General features: G+C 55.6%; 6 protein-coding genes across 6 annotated transcripts; 4 read left to right on the forward strand and 2 right to left on the reverse strand.

Moving 5' to 3' along the window:
- Positions 1-2,725: 2,725 nt before the first annotated feature.
- Positions 2,726-5,720, forward strand: VTJ04DRAFT_3498 (uncharacterized protein; the record flags this gene model as incomplete). The annotated part of the gene is made up of 4 exons (XM_069361404.1): positions 2,726-2,760; positions 3,986-4,762; positions 4,822-5,064; positions 5,120-5,720. The coding sequence occupies 4 exons, from the start codon at positions 2,726-2,728 to the stop codon at positions 5,718-5,720; spliced, it is 1,656 nt and encodes a 551-aa protein (XP_069222019.1).
- Positions 5,721-5,903: 183 nt separating this feature from the next.
- Positions 5,904-6,461, reverse strand: VTJ04DRAFT_3499 (uncharacterized protein; the record flags this gene model as incomplete). The annotated part of the gene is made up of 2 exons (XM_069361405.1): positions 5,904-6,304; positions 6,380-6,461. The coding sequence occupies 2 exons, from the start codon at positions 6,459-6,461 to the stop codon at positions 5,904-5,906; spliced, it is 483 nt and encodes a 160-aa protein (XP_069222020.1).
- A 765-nt stretch (positions 6,462-7,226) lies between these two features.
- VTJ04DRAFT_3500 (uncharacterized protein) lies at positions 7,227-8,800 on the forward strand (the record flags this gene model as incomplete). Its single annotated transcript, XM_069361408.1, has 2 exons — positions 7,227-7,376; positions 7,433-8,800. The coding sequence occupies 2 exons, from the start codon at positions 7,227-7,229 to the stop codon at positions 8,798-8,800; spliced, it is 1,518 nt and encodes a 505-aa protein (XP_069222021.1).
- Positions 8,801-9,218: 418 nt separating this feature from the next.
- VTJ04DRAFT_3501 (uncharacterized protein) lies at positions 9,219-11,386 on the forward strand (the record flags this gene model as incomplete). The annotated part of the gene is made up of 2 exons (XM_069361409.1): positions 9,219-10,217; positions 10,271-11,386. 2 exons carry the CDS (start codon positions 9,219-9,221, stop codon positions 11,384-11,386), a joined length of 2,115 nt encoding a protein of 704 aa, XP_069222022.1.
- An 87-nt stretch (positions 11,387-11,473) lies between these two features.
- VTJ04DRAFT_3502 (uncharacterized protein) lies at positions 11,474-11,878 on the reverse strand (the record flags this gene model as incomplete). The annotated part of the gene is made up of 2 exons (XM_069361410.1): positions 11,474-11,549; positions 11,637-11,878. 2 exons carry the CDS (start codon positions 11,876-11,878, stop codon positions 11,474-11,476), a joined length of 318 nt encoding a protein of 105 aa, XP_069222023.1.
- Positions 11,879-12,898: 1,020 nt separating this feature from the next.
- Positions 12,899-18,540, forward strand: VTJ04DRAFT_3503 (uncharacterized protein; the record flags this gene model as incomplete). Its single annotated transcript, XM_069361411.1, has 10 exons — positions 12,899-13,175; positions 13,239-13,474; positions 13,542-13,755; positions 14,014-14,870; positions 15,308-15,377; positions 15,560-15,634; positions 16,440-16,523; positions 16,620-16,688; positions 16,784-17,463; positions 17,689-18,540. The coding sequence occupies 10 exons, from the start codon at positions 12,899-12,901 to the stop codon at positions 18,538-18,540; spliced, it is 3,414 nt and encodes a 1,137-aa protein (XP_069222024.1).
- Positions 18,541-18,989: the final 449 nt, after the last annotated feature.

Raw genomic sequence — 18,989 nt, forward strand, 5'->3', positions numbered from 1 at the left:
AAGTGACCAACAACTCTCACTCGTTGGTAGAGCCAATGACTAGACCTTAGGGCTCAAAGTCTCAGCAACAGCAACAGGAGAAGCGATTCGGCCTTTCGAACCGGCAGTCGACCAGCGAATACTGATGCCGAGAGGACCGATGCCAGAGGTGGTGGTGAGTGTCTTGTCGAGAAGACATGCGCTGCGCTTTATGATCAGACAAGGCTGACCGAATCTCTAGTTGCCTTTGTCGCTGGCTGCTGCCGTCAGTTCTGGCCTGAGCTCATCAAACCTCTTTCGTGGCGGTCAACTTCGAGTTGTTTCTCTCAGAGAGACTTCGTAACGACGCAATTGACCTCTCAAAAGGACTCGACAACCGATTTGTCTCGGCAAGGCGCAGAGAGTCACTGTCCGAGATGACCCCCCTTATGTTCTGTGGAAGTGGCATGGATGCTAGGTCTGCAGGACTTCGACACAAACCTGCAAGCTGCCATCCATCCGTGACCTCTCAGTTGAGACCGGGCGGCCGGTTTTTGTTGGGCAATGGCAGTGATGGCCAAGGCCCAACATAAACCTGTCGTCTAAGTGCCATCTGGGGTTTCCCGTCTGCCACCCATCTGTGACGACAAAGAGCGAGGGGCGGCGGTCTGCAATACCTGGATGATTTTTAATCCAGGAGAGATCAGTGAGTACGGGTGTGAGGACTGAACATGACTCAATCTCATTCGCAGCTTGGCAGACTCCATGACATTGCCTCGATAGGTCAGAGATTTCACATTGCCCAACGGAGGGGGGCGGCAATCGCGGATGACATGTCTGATGCCGAGCCCCATCAGCACGTGCAGCCAGCTCAGAGCCTCCTCCCGTCTCAAGCCGAGAGACACACACTCACTCTCACACACATCTCACACACATACACACTTCATCGTGGCTGTGAGAGGGGTTTGACCCTCCAGAACGTAACCTTCATGTGCAAGACTTATGCGGACGACTCGAGAGAAAGCAATCAAGGCCTGCCACACAAGCAAACACAACTCGCCGCCGAGCTGGTCGTGACAACAACGAACCCCGCGTTGATCACGGCAATAAACCGTGACGCCGTCGAGGGCTCTGGATTGTGGGGTAGCTTGCCATCTGTCAACCGCCCAGGAGAGGTCTGGACTCATGTCTTTGGAGTTCAATCCCGAATTTTGCGCGGCTGTGTGTGTTGGCATGCCTTGGGACCTCACACGAGGGTGAGTTGGAGCGTCGATGTTGGCGGAGAGGTTCGCGGTGGCAATCCTCATTGTTAGCATTAATGAGTGCGGAAGTGTGGGAGTGGCCATCCATCCTGTCAACAACGACCTGTATTGGTCGACGCGCTCATCGCTGGCAACCCGCCGCGGAGGACGACGTCATCGTGAGACTGACAAGAACAGACATTGGTCGGGTCAACTGCCTCCCATTTTCGCGTTGTTTTCTCGCGTGACGGTGGCATGATGGCGAGAGGCTACCCACCACAACACCTCATCTCTTGCTAGCAGCACATCGAGGATCATTGGATCCTGGGTCCACGAGTCTCGTGTGTATCTCGCCGATTTCTCTTCTGGTGGACTGCTGCACAATCCAGATGCTGTCGCATCGCAGGACGCAGACTCAATCATGATGATGGTTGAGGCTCCCGTGAGTTGGCGGCTCACGCGGCGTCGAGCCTCAATCTTGCCAGTGAGGCCGCATCTCTGCGTTGTTCCCTTCGACACGCTGCCTTTCTCTTCCAAACCCACCCACTGCATTCCATCGTGAAGGCATCGCGAGGCAGGCTCGTGATACCACGGGCAAATGCGGAAGTTGAATTGCCCCTCCTTCCCCTCCGAGGCGGCCGGGCGAATGGGCTAGTTCATCTGCAGTGATGTGTTGGCAGCTCTCAACCCCTGCAAGTGCTGCAGGCTTAGCGGCGGTTGACGGGCTTGATAGGTGGGAATGGCATCATCGGCCCCGCCCAAGACCACCCCGCAGTGTCAAGAGAGACGCTTCCCAGCAAATCCAACCGCCGTTCGTCAGCGGTGTGTGGTCTGGTGTGCATCCAGCCTATGGGAAACGCAGTCTCGCGGTGCCAGCTCAGCAGTGGCAGAATGCGGCAGGACGATCGAGGCCGCGGATTGGCGAGACAGAGGCGAGTAAAGTGCAGAAAGGAGATGATGCTGCATGAAGACTGCAGCAAAATGTCGAGCCTTGTGAGGGGAGATGAGCATCCGGAGAGCGAGAGTGAAGCGGGGCTGCGCAATCTCGCCCGGGACGTTGCAGGACGGGCACCACACGATGTGAAGCGACGAGAAGAAAGGAGCAAAATCTCGCCAGAATTAAAAACCGAACATCCCCTTCGTCTCCCCCGACTGGCTGCCCCTTCACTTCTTCTCTCTTGCCAGAGCCTAACGACCCGCAACATTCCTGCCCAACGCAAGAAAAACCACTCATCACCTTCCTCATTTCCCCCCTTGCTCTCTGCTTGGCTGCCTAGCCGCCCCCCGCTCTTCTCTCTTATACGCCAATTCCTCCCGTCTCCTCTCCTTGCCGCTCTGGTCTTGCTTGCTTCCTTCTTCCTCCCAGAGGAGAAAGAGTCAAGCTGTTCAGACACGGTGCCCAGTTGGACGGTTCGACAACCACACCCCTTGGACTTTTTTTTATTCCCTTCCAGAGGGAATCGGACACAACGGGAGCCCCCGTTGCCACACTTTGAGCAATTGTCTTGCTCTCATCCGGAGTGACCATGCCTGGCTACGACGAGGTTCACAGCCCTTCGAGGTATTTTGCACTGTTTTCATTTGTCGCCTGGGAGGCCTTTGTGTTTTTGCTGTTTTTTGCATTTTGTCCTGTTGTACTCAAGTCATGTTTTCTCTTTTTCTGTCCTTTTCTCCTGATGTCCTGGTCACCTCAGTGAGGAACCAGCCCGGAGAACCACCTGGAGAACCAGAACCAGCCTGGACAACCAACATCTAGCCGTGGACTTGCCGCCTGGATACCTACCGCCTGGAACTCCCGAGGATCATGGCCCTGGACCTTCCTGGATTACCCCCTGGATCTCTTGCCGGAGTCAAAACGCCCTGGATCTTGTGCCTGGAGAGAATTCGCCTTGGATCCTCTACCCTGGACCCCGGACTCGACATCATCCTCTCTTGTATTCCACCTGGACCTGGATCGCGGCTCGCCCGAGTCGTGGAACAAACATTACCTGACGGGTCTCGCACCCCGATGGGAAGATACGACGTGGTTTGTCGTACACATGCTCTGCGGAGCTGCCTTGAAGGACTGAGTCTTGTTCGACCTTGCTGGACCAGATGATCGACACCGTCACCATATCGCCCCTGAGGATTGCCAACTCGACTCCAATCTAGCCAGGGACTCAGATCTGGATCACAGGACAGACAGCTCTGGCTTTGGAGTTGCCTTTGTGTGCAGCATCCGCCTTGCTGAAAGTCTGAGGACGACCCTCCCTGGATGATGGACCACTGCTCGACTTGCCAAGACAATCTGGACCACTTCTGCCACTGGAGCCTTGGAACACTTCTCTGGACCCTCGGACCCTGGATTCTGGACATGGATTTCCTGGATCAACACCTGAACTTGAACATGCCTGGATTCTCCAATCTTTCTACCTGGATGCCCTCTGCACCACCGGACGAGAACAACTTCAATCTCCGCTGCTGGTGGCGCCTGTTGTCAAGGCCCTGCTGGTTACGGGGTTGAGGTGGTGCTCTTCGGATCTTCCTGGCTTTGTACACCTCGGCTTGTCCCTTGGATGTTATGCCTTGTTCCCGGACTTCTGAACTCCAGGATGTGTTTCTCTGGACAATTCTGAAACTCATACGTGCTCAGCTGGTTTGTGCCCATCCTTCCCGTGACGCTGTAGACGCACCCTAACTAACATGTCCCATGCAGGAACAAAGTTGTGCCATCTGATGCCCATCTCCTTTGCTCTTTGAAAATAATTCCAAAAAAGTGGTTTAACAGCACACTAACCCCTCCCCAGTGACTACAGCTTCGCCCAGAACACCATGATTTCATCCAACACCCCCGGAATGTTTTCCTTTGTCCAAACAGCACCAGCGGACCTTGCCGGTTCGTCCTGGGACTCGACAGTTGAAGGATCACAGAACTTCCATGACCTGGATTCCTCAGAGTACTATGCCGCGGAGACCGAGGACTTTGTTCTTCCATTTGGACAAAACACCCCCAAGACGGATCTGGAGACTGTGGATGACTTTCAGGCCAGATGGGTCTCTGCCGTCGGGGCCGAGAGCAAGGCTCTGAAGGCGGAACCCATGCGCAGGGCCACCTCCCACGGCTCCACTGTTAGCAGTCATCGGAACCGGAGCACCAAGGTCTCGGCACAGCCAGTCAAGAAGCCCCGGTCGATGGTTCGGACGTTGTCGTCTCCGACGTCCGCTTTTGCCCAGGAGCGTGGCATGGATGTGCAGCAGTACATTTCCCAGGATCTGGATTCCCTCTCTGTTTCGCCCCAGGTGAACACCGCCTTCTACCCTGGCTTCCTGGGATACCCGGACGGACTGCCCTATTCTGGCGAGTTTGGCGCTGCTATGAGCCAGCACGTCAATCCCCAGATCTTCGACGCTGGCATGATTGCCGCCTCGCCTCATACTTGGGGCTCGTTGAGCCCGGTGGATTCCCGTTTGTCTTCCCCTGGTCTTCAGGATGGTTCCGATGACATCTGGTCCGCTGCGCCGTCGGCCTCATCTCCTGGAGGAAGCCAGAACTCCTCTCCCTCGCTTCCCAGCCAGTCGCCTAGGTAAGTAAGGCCTCCAACTTCACTGGCCACCTCCGGCTTCTCACACCTCTGCGAAACAGGATGACCCGGAAACTGGATGGTTCCCAGTTTGTCGCCTCGGAGGTAGTCCCTGCCCTTGATGACGGCTTCTCGCTTCCCCATGCCGCCTACAACTCTCGTCGTCTCAGCGGCGAGGGCGAGTCGGCCCGGGACCATCCTCTTTACAAGAACGCCTTCCCTCAGGCCGATGGCCTCTTCCACTGCCCTTGGGAGGGTCAGCCGAGCTGCAACCACAAGCCCGAGAAGCTCAAGTGCAACTACGAGTAAGACGCCCTGGTTTGAATGCCAGTACGACCGGTTTGCTGACCTCCCTCACAGCAAGTTTGTGGACTCCCACCTCAAGCCCTACCGCTGCAAGGTGGACGGCTGCCAGAATGCCCGGTTCTCCTCCACTGCCTGCCTCCTCCGGCACGAGCGCGAGGCTCACGCCATGCACGGCCACGGCGAGAAGCCTTACCGGTGCACTTACGAGGGCTGCGAGCGTTCCATCCCTGGCCATGGCTTCCCCCGGCAGTGGAACCTGAGGGACCACATGCGGCGTGTGCACAACGACAACGGCGCCGCCCAGCCGAGCTCTCCTCCAGCCTCAGGAGCGACTACGTCAACCCGGGGTCGTAAGAGGAAGTCGGATGCGCAGGAGAAGCCGTCGAGCCAGGAGAAGCCCAGCTCTCGCAAGTCCTCCAGGTCGGCTCCCAGCGAGTCGAGCGCTCCGAAGCAGCAGGAAGTGGTCTCCAACCCGGAGATCGACCAGTGGTATGAGCACCACAAGGCACTCCAGAACTACATCCAGGGTTTCGGCCAGCCAGACGACCCGCAGAGCCTCCAGTACATCCAGAGTGCTCAGGAGCATCTGAATGCCATGGGCAAGATTTCTCACGGCCTCGTCTCGGGGTCCCAGCGCCGCTCGTGGAGGGCTTGAGTGTTGGTTCTCCACTGTGAGCCAGAGGACGGTGGTCTGCAAGTGCGGATCTTTGCATTCCCAGGACATACCCAGGAGCTAGCGAGCCAACGGCCCAGGACTCTCGGAATCCTTGGCCGGTCCGGACATGGCGCGCCCGCCAGTCTGTTGATGGGCCTCGGAAGGCACACGAGATGTTTTGGCCTAGGGAGCTCGGGAACCTTGGCCGGTCCAGACGCGCCGCATGTGCTGGTCTGTTGATGGGCTTCGGAACCTTGGCCGGTCCGGACACGGCGAATGCGCCGGTCTGTCGATGGGCCTTGGGACCTTGGCCGGTCCGGACATTGGCACATCTGGTGGTCTGTAGATGGGCCTCGGGAGGCACACGGGATTCTTACCCTCGGGAGGGAAGACTGCGCACTTGATGGAACTCTTGTGCTGCCTGTGGCAGTTGGGTATCTTGCTGGTTCGAGAGAGGAAAAAGAATAAAAAGAAAAAAAGGTGGAACACAGAACACAAATTCTCCGGCCATAAATTGGCTGCGAATGGGAACGGCTGGTCTATGTCACGGGATAGTCGGGAGTAGATGGGATTATGACTTATGACTTATGACTGACGACTTTTCTTGGTTTCTTGGGATTATTTGGGGCTGGGGTTCTTTGAAAGAATTGTATTTAGACATATTTGTGGCAACATTGGCGGCTTTTTGGGTTCAGTTGGGCTTTTGGAGTTCTCTTGGGCATGGGCTTCTGTTTTCAGCATGTAGAAATATCTTGGGATCTTCGTTTGACCATACCATAAACTAGAGTTTTCAAATCCTTGTGTTTTGCCTTGGCTTGCTCGACAAGTTCGGGAACCCTGGTGCAGAGACTCTATGACAAGGACTTGCAGGTTTGGTTGTGTTGAGTATGAGGTTTCGACTGTTGTTTCGTCTGAAGATGTTGAAACATCCAAGCTTCCGCTCATCGATTTGCGGATCGTTAGCGACTCAGCCCGGAATTTTCCGCCTCAGGCGATCTGGGCACGCTGAAGGTATCATCGAACATGCAGCTAATGCCCTGCCAATGCTAAGGCTGGAATAGGGGGTTCTGCGGTGGCCCAATATTGCGACGTTAGCGGCGCCACAGCTGAAGGTTAACTAAATTTATGGCCTATCACCCACGTCGGTGGATTGCTTGTTCTCTTGTCGCTCCCTCGCGTCAGAGCTTGAACCAAGCTTTTTTTCTCAGCACGAGCCCTGTCCTGACGACGGAAGCATGGAGGCATAAGGCCCAAGCGGCTGAGAATGAACTGTTAAAACTCGCGCGTCCCAGTTCTCTGGACTCCAAAACAAAGTTTCGTTCCTCGAGTCGATTTCTCACATTCAAGTTTACCTTGGTTATTTGATGGTCTGAGACAAAAGGAACTAGGCATCTATTTTACATGCCCGACTACACGGTGTACTATATATATTCGAGAGGCTCCCTGTCCCCGTTGCGGGTTGGTTGGCGGTTCTTTGGTCAGTTTGATTTCTGAACTCCATCCACAATGAGGATTTCATTACGGGTTTGGTTGTTCCTCGCCTGGTCGATCGTCACCCGTTGCGAAGCAGATCAGTCTTTGATCTGCGACGCCGAGCCTATTTGGACTGCTCTCCAATGGCCAACATGTCCACGAGAGCCGAGTGAGAAACCTTTAGTAAGTCCGTTCACAGCCAGAATACACACACGTACAGTCCACTAACAGGTTCTTAGTGTGAGGGGGAAGGCTGTAGCAGTCAACGAGATCAAGTCTGGACTCACATAGGACCCTGTATAAATACCGGCGATGAGTCGGACACACCAATATGTGTCTTCACAGACGCAACATTTGCGGGCGGCCGTGGTATCTCGTTTGTGACGACACCGGAAAGGGCCCGGTATATCGCCACTATCCCGGCCTTTAACCAGCCTGACAAGCTTAAGAATCCTAACCCGCCCATTCCCGGCACTCCCGAGGCCGCCGCCGCCACAAGGCTTTATGACATCCGCGAGATTCCTGGCAAGGGCATGGGCCTCATTGCCTCGACCTTCATCCCGCGTTCCACCCTGATCATGGCCAACACGGCCTCCATCATGACAGACTATCGCGCCTTCAATGACCTCAACGAAGAAGAATACACGACCCTCCAAGCCGCGGCCGTCGCCCACCTCCCTTCTCCTCACCAGTCCCTGATTCTCAACCTTTCCGCGCACGACCCCAATGCCGCCGCCACACTCCCGCGGCATCAGCTTGTCGAGCGCATCATGGCCACCAACTCGTTCGACATCGACCCGCTTTCCGACGACGATCCGGACCAGGACAACAGCTTCTTCACCCTCTTCCCCGACATCTCGCGCATGAACCACGACTGCCGGCCGAACGCTGAGTACCTCTTCCTCGGCGCGCGGGGCGGGCTGGTCCAAACCATCCGCGCCGCGCGCGACATCTACCCGGGCGAGGAGCTGACGGTGTCGTACCTCGACCCGCTGCAGATCCGCGCACGTCGCATGGCGCGCCTCAAAAACAACTGGGGCTTCGACTGCGACTGTGCGGCTTGCACGCTCACTGGGAAGCGCGCACAGGAATCGGACCGCAGGGTGATGGCGATTCAGGTGCTGAAGGCGCAGCTGGAGGAATGGAGCCCTTCGCGGGCGCGGAGGAGCGAGAGGGACGATCTGGCCATGGCCGAGTTGCTGGTGGAGTTGTACGAGCTGGAGAGGCTGTGGTCAATGAGCTATGAGGCATATGCCCTTGCTGCTCTGGCGTATAATGCTGCCGGATCGGCGTGGGATGCGGTCCGGTATGCGAGAAAAGCTGTGGAGTACGGGGTGCCGATGGCCGGGGAGGAGGATGAAACTATGCTGGATATGCTTAAGTTGTCGGAGGATCCTTGGGCGCATTGGAGTTGGAAGTGGAGGGAGAAGGGTTTGAAAGGGGAGGGGAAGAAGGAAGAAAAGGAGGAGAAGAAAGTTGAAAAAAATGAGGGAAAGGGGAAGAAGACACAGGGAAAACCGGCGCGGGATGGGCAAGGAGGGCCGGTGGGATATGAGAAGCTACAGGAGATTTTGCGGAGGAACTTGGAAAAGTATCTTGGATCATAAGAGGAGATGATGAGGTTGGATAAACTGGATTGTCAGGGATTTTTAATAGAGCTTGAGCTTGGATTAGAGGAAACGACTTGATCCGATGTATGTCGATGCGTAGCAGTGACACTCAGCACCTCCCAGACTTCGAGGGAGCTTGAGCTCAGCTTCACCTACACCGTACACAAGGGGCCGGGCCGCTACCTAATGGTGGGGTGCGGGGTCCATTCAGGTTCATTGTGATGTCACCCCACCCCGCCTGACAGCTTCCTTGTCGCAAACGCCTCAGACCTTATGATTGTCCGGATCATTCCCATTCTCAACTCCACCACTATTCATGACACCAACAACCCGGACTACATGTTTGGAATTCCAACACCATCACGTCCCCATCCAGCTCAAACCTTGAACAATTCCTTCCTACCTCGACGACGCCATGTCCGACGGACCCCGAAAACCTGATCCGGCCAAGGCAATTGAGGCCATCCGCGAGGCCCGACCTCCTGCCACAGATCAGTTCACATACCTAGCCATTGTCGAAACCAACCTATGTCCCGAAGTCCTGCCCACGCTCTACGAGGTCCTCCAGGACTCCCAGCTGACTCAGGAAATTGGCTGGGATCTTGTCTACAACCTTGTCAACCTTCCTGGCTCCGACGCCTGCCTCGAAACCGTGGCACGCCTGGGCAACCCGCGGGAAGTTATCCTCAAGGTTCTGGAGGCTTTAGAAGTGTTGGGCTCTGCCGAAGACCGCGAGGAGGAGGAGGAAGAAGGTGAGGAGGAGGATGAGGCCGATAACGAAGAGGATGAGAGGGAGTCGAGGCCGGCGGCGAAAACACAGAGCCAGGCCGACGCCGTCTCCTTTTCACACAAATTCATCACCCTCCTCGGTATGCTGGCCATTCTACACAAGCGGATCCGTACCCGACATCCGAGCCGCTTCCTCGCGCAGACCCTGCAGACCGTTCTACGGACGTACCGCCCAACTCCCGACATGACCGCCGCCGTTGTCAACCTCGTGCGTAGTCTATCCCCTCGGAGCCACCGACGGCCACCCCTCCCCAGCCGCCCCTCGAGTGTCAGCGTCACAAACCTGGACGCGGATAGAATCGGTGACAAGGGGAAAGTCTCTTCCAAGAAGAATGCCCCAGACCCAGAAGCCGATATCCCTGACAGCCCATCACGCCCCGATGGCGAAACTTCTGACGGCCTCAGCCACGACCCGCTAGAAAACGCCCTGCAGCAACGATTGCTGTTGAGCTTCGTCACATGCATCCTTGACGCCTATATCAACGCGAACGAGCTTGCTTGGGCGCCAAGGTTACTCGAGTTCTACAATCCTGGTCGAATTGTGCCGAGGAGACGGACGCTACTGGCAGCGTTTCGAGAGGACAAGGAGCTGCAGGCAAGGGATGCCATTGTCGGACGGCTCGAGGTAAGATTATGGTATGGCCTGTTCACTGAAAATGAGTGTCTAACGTGATCCAGGCCCTCGTCAGCGACCTCGGCGTCTCTTCGTGCTCCAAAGCGTTAGTCCAACACATATGCGACGGCCCGATGCACAACGAGCCCCTCGACAACCCCGACCTCTCCAGCCCAGACAGAATTCCCCTATCGACAGCTGGGTGCGTCTGTCTGGTAGCATACTGGGTCTTCTCAGCCGCCGTCTTCGGCGCCACGGCGACTCGCCCTGACCCAGAGATGCACATCTTCCCCGAGCATTTCGCTGTGGTTGATAAGTTCCTCCAAGACGATGCGCACGCCGTCATCCAACGTCGCGCCGGCACCGTCGAGGCCCTCATCGCCCTTGGCCTATGGCTTCACCGCGCTGGACGCCTTTCAACCGACCCGAGCTCTCCTCTCGCCAACCCGACTGGCTCGCCAGAGGACCCCACCTCTGACTTTATGCGCTACACCCACCTCGTCACCCTTGTCGCCCTGTATCACCCTTCTCTCCGCGTCCGCGATGCCGCGTGCGCCCTGGCTGCCGCCGTACTGCACGCGGATCCGGAAGATGATGACCGCCTCCGGATTCTCGAAGACTTACTCGAGAACTGCATGTTCTCAACTCTCAAAGCGCGCGCAGTGGCGTGGCTGATGGAAGAGATCGTCGCGGCGGTGAAGAGCGAGAAGGAGCAGAAACCAACCAATCTCTTTGCAACCCCGCTCGCCCTGGAGACGCTGCAATATTTCGTTTTCCCGCCGCTTGGCCACCTGGTTGACCTCTCATCCGGGGAGTTGGCCGAACACCTGGCTTCGGATATGCCATTCTTGTTGCAGGCGGTGAATTTTGCGCTGTTTCTGTGGGGCTCGGCATCAACAAAGGATGGGGAGAACCCATGGAAGGGCGTGATACCGGCGAATATGGAGGCGACGGTGCGAGAGAGGTGGTTTGAGCCGCTGAAAGAGGTGGTGGGGAGGGTTGGGCAGCCTGTAGGAGTGGTAGCACGGGAGACTGCTAAGACAGAGGAGGAGAAAACAGAAGAGGATGCGTTAGCTGGGTTGATGTCGGGGTTGACGATTCGTGGAGGAGAGATCGAGGTGTTGAAAGAGCGGATTGCGAGGTTGGAGGCTGTCGGGGTGTTTCCGCCGGTGAATGGTTAAGCAAGGCCGGGTGGAGAGAAAGCATGTTTCACAGCAGCACAGGTATGGTCAATGTTGATTGGGGGGAATGGATTGGATACTAGCTACCTACACTGTATGGTGAATATGGGACACTACAAAACGCCCCTTTTCGACGGCGATGGATTGGTGCTCTGGACTGGAGCTGGAGCTTGGAACTTGGAGTATGGGTTATAGATCACAAGAGGCATTATGGTTAACGGAGGATTAACTGGAGTGTAGCTACATGTACGCAGAATGACCGAAGTTGGTCTGAAAGGAGGGAGGCTCCGGCCCAAAAGGAGGTTGGACAAAGCAGCGATTCTTGGCAACGGCCGAAGTGATCCACCTCTCCGGAATGCCGGCATCTGAAGTGGGGACCAGGACCGGAGGGGGCTCCGGTTCTTGGCCCGGTCCCTGCTCGGGCTGTGATGATGTCATGCCATTAACGACAATTGGGCTGCCTTTGAGCGAAGTGAAGGCAAGACTGAACATCGCAGTCTTGCAGTTTTGAGCCCGGGAATGTACATCACCGACATATAGCTCGGCATGTCAGATCAACCTTCTAATGCAGAAATGAAGCCAGTCCAAAGACAAGACGGGGCGAGTGTCTCCAGGGCTGAAAACATATTAGTATACCTATTGGGAGGTCTTGAAGGAGGCAGTGTGGTTGAGGTACAGCCTCATGTTGGTTGTCTTGCATGCCACTGCCAACCGCCCTTGAAGTACATGCAACAAACCCCGCACTCGGTAGCCCGGCGTCATCTAGATGTTAGGGCCCCTGGACGAGGCTGCCTCAGTTCACTCTTACGCTCTTTTTTGCGGTAGAAAATAAGAGGGAGGAGGGAAAGAAAAGCCTGAAGAGTTCCACTTTACAGAATCTCAAATAATCCTGTGTTCATGTTTCTCGTTTGCGTTTCTGATCTCTTGGCGCCATAATCGACTCGAAAAGGCAGCATGGCGGAAGTCCTTGAGCTCTTTGCTGGGTGAATCGCCGTCGGCCAGGCGGCAGAGATGCTTGGGAAGATGGTCATCTCCATGCGCAACCTATGGAAAGAAGTTAAAGATGTGCCGGCAACGATAGAAGACACCTTGGACGAACTGGAACTGGTGACAAAGCTTATGGAGTCGGTGGAAGCAGAGTTCACTTCTTTTTCTGTCTCCGGCGGCGCGACGGAGCAGGGCGCAGCGCCTACTAGCATCCAGAGCCTCGCCATAAAGCGGTGCCGTCAGGTCCACGATGAGATGATCGCCCTCGTTGCCGATCTTTCTGGCGATATTACGTCAAGTCGACGAGCAAAGAGACTCGTAGCCAAGACGCGTGTGGCTCTGAAGGAGACACTTGAAAGCTACGACCGGCGGCTTCGAAAAGCTCTTCGGTTTCTGGATTCTGCCATCCAACTGTGTCTCGCGTGAGTATCAACGTCACACATGTTTGGTCATACTGCCAGGTTGCGCTCGTGGCTAGAACTGATCAAATACTGGTATCATAGTTCCTCAATCAAGCAGCAACCAATGCTCATTGCAGAAGAGGTTGCACAAGTCTTGGTCTCTAACAAGCTTCTCCCCCAAGGACAGCTGAACAATGAACAACCGGCCGAGGACGCCCAAGCGCATCACAACGCCCAGACGGATCCTGATGATAGCCCTCTGCCACCATATCCAACCAACGAGACGAAAGTTCCACGATATCGCAAGCCAAAGCAATACTCAAGTGCGATACTCAGAGGTCTAGGCTTTAACTTGAAAGTCGTCCAATCCGACGAGAACCCTCATGCTCCCCCCACCAAATGTGAGTTGCTGGCTGTGACGTCTGCAAGAGTATCTCATCATACGCTAACGATATGGCATCAAGCATACTTTGTCCGCATCTCCCCACCGAAATGGCTACTCCGCAGGTCCTGGGAGGTCCAGTTGTCAATGGCATACTCTGGCTGGACCTTTGGCGTCCGATCCTATGTAGTTCTGCTGCAGAGCTCCGAGGTGTTCCAAACCCTGGTACACGGGACCCAGGATGAACTGTTCAAACTATTCCGTGAGGGACGAGCGTCTCTGTTGTCGAAAGACCCCAATGGGAACACGTTATTACATGTAAGAATCTGGTCTTCGAAAGGTTTACCACCGCCTTTTCGGGCATTCCTGACGCACTAGTACACAGTACGCTGTCGAAGTCCGACCTGACCTTATCGAACCACTCGTGAAAACCTACTTCCGTCTCGAGGACCTGGAAGTCGAGAATGATGTCGGAGACACTCCTCTCCAACATTACGTCGACATTGTGCCTAGAACCCATGATGTTGCGGCTCACCGGTTCCTGCTCTCGATCGGCGCATATGACGACATGCTCACAGCCACCTCAATAGAAGAACGAGGCACGTTACCTGCCCAACTCACCACTTCTCCGCCTCATGCTCCGGAGCGTTGAGCATTTTGAAACCTTGAGGACCAGGTACTGGCCCAACCTTTATGAGATGCCCAACTAGGTTCGAGTCCTGTTGGCGTTTCAATGCACGAATTATCTCACAACGGATCTCAAGGTGGTTCCCCTCTTTTTCAATCCCACCAGTGCCCTGGGGGCGGGAGACCTGTTTTCCACCCCTTGACCAACATGTCTGCTTTATTCTTCCCAGCTCACGGTTGGTTTGAGGCGGCGTGGGACTTGGCATTTTGTAGTATCGGCTTTGGCCGATTCAGGCTGGACTATGCCACGTTCCTTTGGGAGAGGCAACGACATGGGATTGCCGCTGTGGCTTCTACCATGACGATTAGCCAGCTTGTTCACCAGGGCTCAGGCAACAACATAACGTCTCCCACGATTCTTGTTCGTGGGCTGTGGAACCTCAGCAACATCAGAGATATTCACATCGGCCTGCGCTGGAAAAACTCGCGATGCGCAACTTGTCGCGATTCGGCCGGCCAAGGAACCGAGAACGAGGCTGCTGGTTCGCACCATAAGGGAGATGAACCCAGACTCTTGACCACGAGACATGTGCTGTGTTGGTTGCTCCAGCTCTGGGTAATGGAAATCAAGGAGGCAGGCCACGACCTGGTAGCGTATGGCCGAGCCGAGATGGCCGCGTTCGAGAAGACAAACTTACGACCAACGTCTCGGTTGAAGGGATGCTACCTGCAAGATGGGATCCAGTGCTCTCGCTATTTCAGGTACAAGCTGAAGGGCTTCAAGTACGGCGCCAACCCGGAGGAGTGGGACGTCCTGCTTGAGAGGCTTCCGGTGGGTGAACGGAAAGTCAAACAACAGTCGACTCAGATGCCTGGCTCGTGGGTGGAGTATGATTCTGATATGGATTCGGATGAGTTTGAAGAGAAGGAGGAGGAGGAGGAGGAGGAGGAGGAGGAGGAGGAGAAGGCCGATGAGGTCAAGGTGGATCAAGTTGCTGAGGAGGTGAGGGACGATGACATGAGGGATGCGGGGAATGTGAAAGATGAGGACAAACAGGAGTGGTTTGTGATGATGCCCTGCATAAATGTCAGTCGTTGAGTGCGGTTCTGGTACGCATAATTAGCGTTTTGACTGAAAGTTTGGGCCCTCACCTCCGCTTTACCTTGAACAGAGGCTTCTTTGATTATTTGATTATTATCAAGTTCAGATGGTTGGTTGTCGCTACGAAACGCACACGAAACGCACAGGCAATGTCACACTCTGGTGGATCACCATGTTGAAGAGAACGAAAAGGGAGAGGAGGCGAGGAGCAAAAGAAAGACGCAATAGACGGGGTCCACGAGAACCCCGGAGAGAAGAAGTGCGGGGAAGCCAATCTACGTGGAAGAACATGTCGATTCCGTAGAGCCTCGAGTAAGGTGACTATAAATGGTGAGATGGCAGCGATCTCATGGATAAACAGCGTTGTCGAACCACCGCCTTTCTGAATCACGTTGTCCTTGGGCATCCCGCGATCACTGCAGCCTCACTGGGCTGCGACCGTGGGGGTTCGTCGGGCCGACGTCAGCGCCAGAGTTGATGTGCGGTTTAGCGGTAAGTTAGCGTCCTTGGCGCGATGGATCTTCGCCTGCATTCCTGGCCGGTGACGCTCCCATTCCGGACTTTGTTGTAACCTTCATCAGATTGGCGAGATGATTGGACAGCCGAGGCACAGACATTGGTTGAAACATCAAAGGAAACATCGTGTGTCAGGGATTTCCGAATACCTTGCACAGACAAGGACGCGGGGAAGAAATCGGGGAAGAAGCGGTTATATGACAAGGACGAAAAGGAAGCGGCGCGTGGAGAGAGTAAGTCGCGTATGCGAAGGCTGGGCGCATGATGCCTTAGAGGGCGGTTGACGGTTTTGCTCTCGCTGCGGCCGGATGGCGGATGCCTACAAGTTATTACTTACTATGAGGATACGCCGGACGGGAGGAAGGCTGCTGTACCTCGTAAAATGATGTTATCACAGTAAGACAGGGCGATGCCCCGAGTAAGACAAGAACGGTTTGATTTTCCCAAGGGGGCCGGGTCTGGAAATAGGCGGACTCTTTCCTGTTTGGGAAATTCTGTGTCGCGAGGCCAGGGCAGGTGGACGGGTCGGCGGGACCTCCGGTGGCGCCGGCTTCACCCCTTGGACCGTCTTGGCTTGATATCGTGTTGGCTGCGTGAAATGCCATGTTTGCGATGACGATGTTCCGCGGCAGTGAGGGATGGGCAATTCTGGACATGCATGCGGGATATTTGGCTTCTCTTCACTAGTGTTTTTGTCCGAATGATGACGGTGGCCATGCCATCCATCCCATCACGCGTCTCCCAACTGCGGGCCATTCGGGAGGCTGGCTGATCAATTCTACTTTCTGGACACTTCGTCGAGGCTCGCTCCGCACGCCTCATTCATCCAGTTCCACTCCGCCGCAGCTGGCTCTGTCGCGCTAGGTGTTTCGTAGTGCGGTCTTTTTCTTCTTTTGGCGCCTTGATTTTAAACCCCCTCCACTCCCCCATTCCAGCCTCCATCGCTCTCTTGTTCTTGTTTGCTCTCTCCTTGCATCTCTGGTAGATGTTTATGGCGGTCCTGCGACAACACTTATCGACACTCACACTCCCGCTCAGCCCAACTTCTTGGCCCGCTGGCCACCACCTTCAACATGCCGCAACTCGATGTCAGCGAGCTGAACATCGTTGTGGCCGTCTTGGGTACGCGACCCTGGTGATTGGGCAGGAATCATGACCCGAGCGCGGCTTGGGGGCTCTGGGCATGATCGCATTTTCGCTAACACTCGTGTATCACAGGCGGCTTCATCATGTTTTATGGTATCATATCGGTCTTGATCAAGAATCGATGGTTCCTCGGTGAAGCCCGTATGTCGATCGATTCCCCAGACGCGCTGCCTTGGCATTACGTTCATCCACACAAACCAAATCTTCCACTAACACCAACTGTTACTTGCCGACAGTCCCTTCGGTCGTCGTCGGCATCATCCTGGGCCCCATCGCTGCCAAGTTCCTCGACAGCACGCGTTGGGGCTCAGCCGCCGAAGGTCAGACTTCAGCCATCACACTTGGTCTCGCCCGCGTCATCATCAGCGTCCAGCTCGTCATCGCTGGCTACCAGCTTCCCGCCAAGTACCAATGGTACAACTGGCGGGAGATGGCCATCTGCCTTCTTCCCGTCATGACCCTCATGTGGCTCTGCACGACCCTGTGCCTGCTTGTAGCCATCCCGAAACTGACCTTTCTCTCGGCCTTGGTCATTGCTGCATGCGTCACTTGTACGGATCCTGTGCTTTCCCAGGCCGTGGCCAAGGGCCCGTTTTCCGACAAGTACGTCGCTCGGCCTCTCCGTGAAATCATATCCTCTGAGGCCGGCGCCAATGACGGGTTTGGTTTCCCGTTCTTGATGCTTGCGGTGTATCTGCTTCGTCATGCCCACGGCGATTCTCAAGGCCATGGCGGTGCGTTGCATGAGAGGGCGCTACTCCTGGCTCGCTCAGGAGGTGAGGTTGGTCGCCTCGGTGGCGGTGTCGGCATCGCGATGAAGAACTGGTTCCTCGAGACGTGGCTGTACTTCATCTTCATGTCAGTCGCTCTCGGCGCTGTCGTGGGTTTCATCAGCGGGAAGGCCCTGAAGTTCACGGTTCGCAGGTAACGTTGCATTCCCACCCCATCACACCACCTTTTTGATTTAGGTCATGGGGTCCAACTGTGTTTGATTATTATAGGAAATGGGTAGACTGCGAGAGCTACCTGCTGTTCCCAACTGCTATTGGCGTGAGCATTCCTCCAGCCCCTCAGACTTACAAGGCTTATCTTGTGTTGTCTCGATTGCTCATGATAAAACATTTTGCGCTAACCCCCACAGCTCATGTTGATGGGCGTCTGCGGCTTGCTCGGCACCGATGACTTGCTGGCGTGCTTCGTGGCTGGCAACGCCATGAACTGGGACGGAAACTTCCTCCGCGAAACCCTGGAGCGGCACGACGAAGTCAACTCGTGCATCGACGTGCTCCTCAACCTCGGCGGCTTTATGTACATCGGCAGCATCATCCCGTGGAAGGAGTTCCACCAGCCCGACCTGACGGGCATCACCATCGGCCGCCTGATGGGGCTGGGCTTCCTGGTGCTCATCTTCCGGCGCATCCCCGCCATATTGATGATGTACAAGTTCATGCCTCGGGTTGTGCGCAACTACAAGGAGGCGCTCTTCATGGGCTACTTCGGTCCCATCGGCATTGGCGCTGTCTTCTACGTCGAGCACACACGCCACCTGTTCCCGGAACCGGGCTCGCCCGAGTCGGACGAGGAGTTGACAAATCTTGGGCGTGCCCTTGTGCCCGCGGTGTACTGGCTCGTCCTCTTCTCAATCGTGGTGCATGGCCTCTCGATCCCCGCGCTCAACATCATCTACCACTACCTTGGTGTCGAGCCGGTGCGCGAAGACGGCATCGAGATCCGCCGCAGGTCCATCTCCATGCCCAAGCCAGTCAACGCGACGATCGGCGATGCGGATACCTTCATCGCCTATAACCGCTTCTCAAGACCTGTGTTCAATGAAGCGGATCTACCAGTTGTGGAGAGCGTGAATCCTCTCAAGAGCCCTGGTTCAGAGAGCAGGATCAGGGCCCCTGTGGCGGAGACGTTCCAACTGTCTCGTCCAAGAAGCGAGAAGGCACCCAGCAAAGCGAATAGGAGGTTATCACACATAAGCGTGTGATAAACACTGGCTTGGGGGCTGGACCGTTCCGCAGGGTCGGAGCTGGCTGGGGGAGTTCCCAGAGCCTTGTTTGTTTTGTATCGTACATGTATGGTATTTCCGCAGTTGTTTATGATTCCCAGAATGTTTCTAGTCGCCCGTCTCATCGGGATTGTTAGCCTCACTCGGTATTTCTACTACCTAAGTGTAGGTGTAGTGTTGTAGGCACCGCCGGTCGGTCCTCGACACTTTGTACTAGGGAACATTCGTTTTGGTCACTAACTTGCGTCTTGTCTCTCACATCCAAGTCTTGCTGTAACGTGGGTTGCTTCGTGTATGGTCCGGGCTGGTTCGTTCCTGTAGTGACAAGATGACAGCCACCATATTCCAGGCATGCCCTCCTTCACCGTCAACTCCAGGAAAAAGTACCTCAACGATAAGAGATGCCAAAGAATGCTCTGTCTCGAGCG

The sequence above is a fragment of the Mycothermus thermophilus genome (genome assembly GCF_041956435.1).
Source record: "Mycothermus thermophilus strain CBS 625.91 unplaced genomic scaffold VTJ04scaffold_2, whole genome shotgun sequence".
NCBI classification, from domain to species: Eukaryota; Fungi; Ascomycota; class Sordariomycetes; order Sordariales; family Chaetomiaceae; genus Mycothermus; species Mycothermus thermophilus.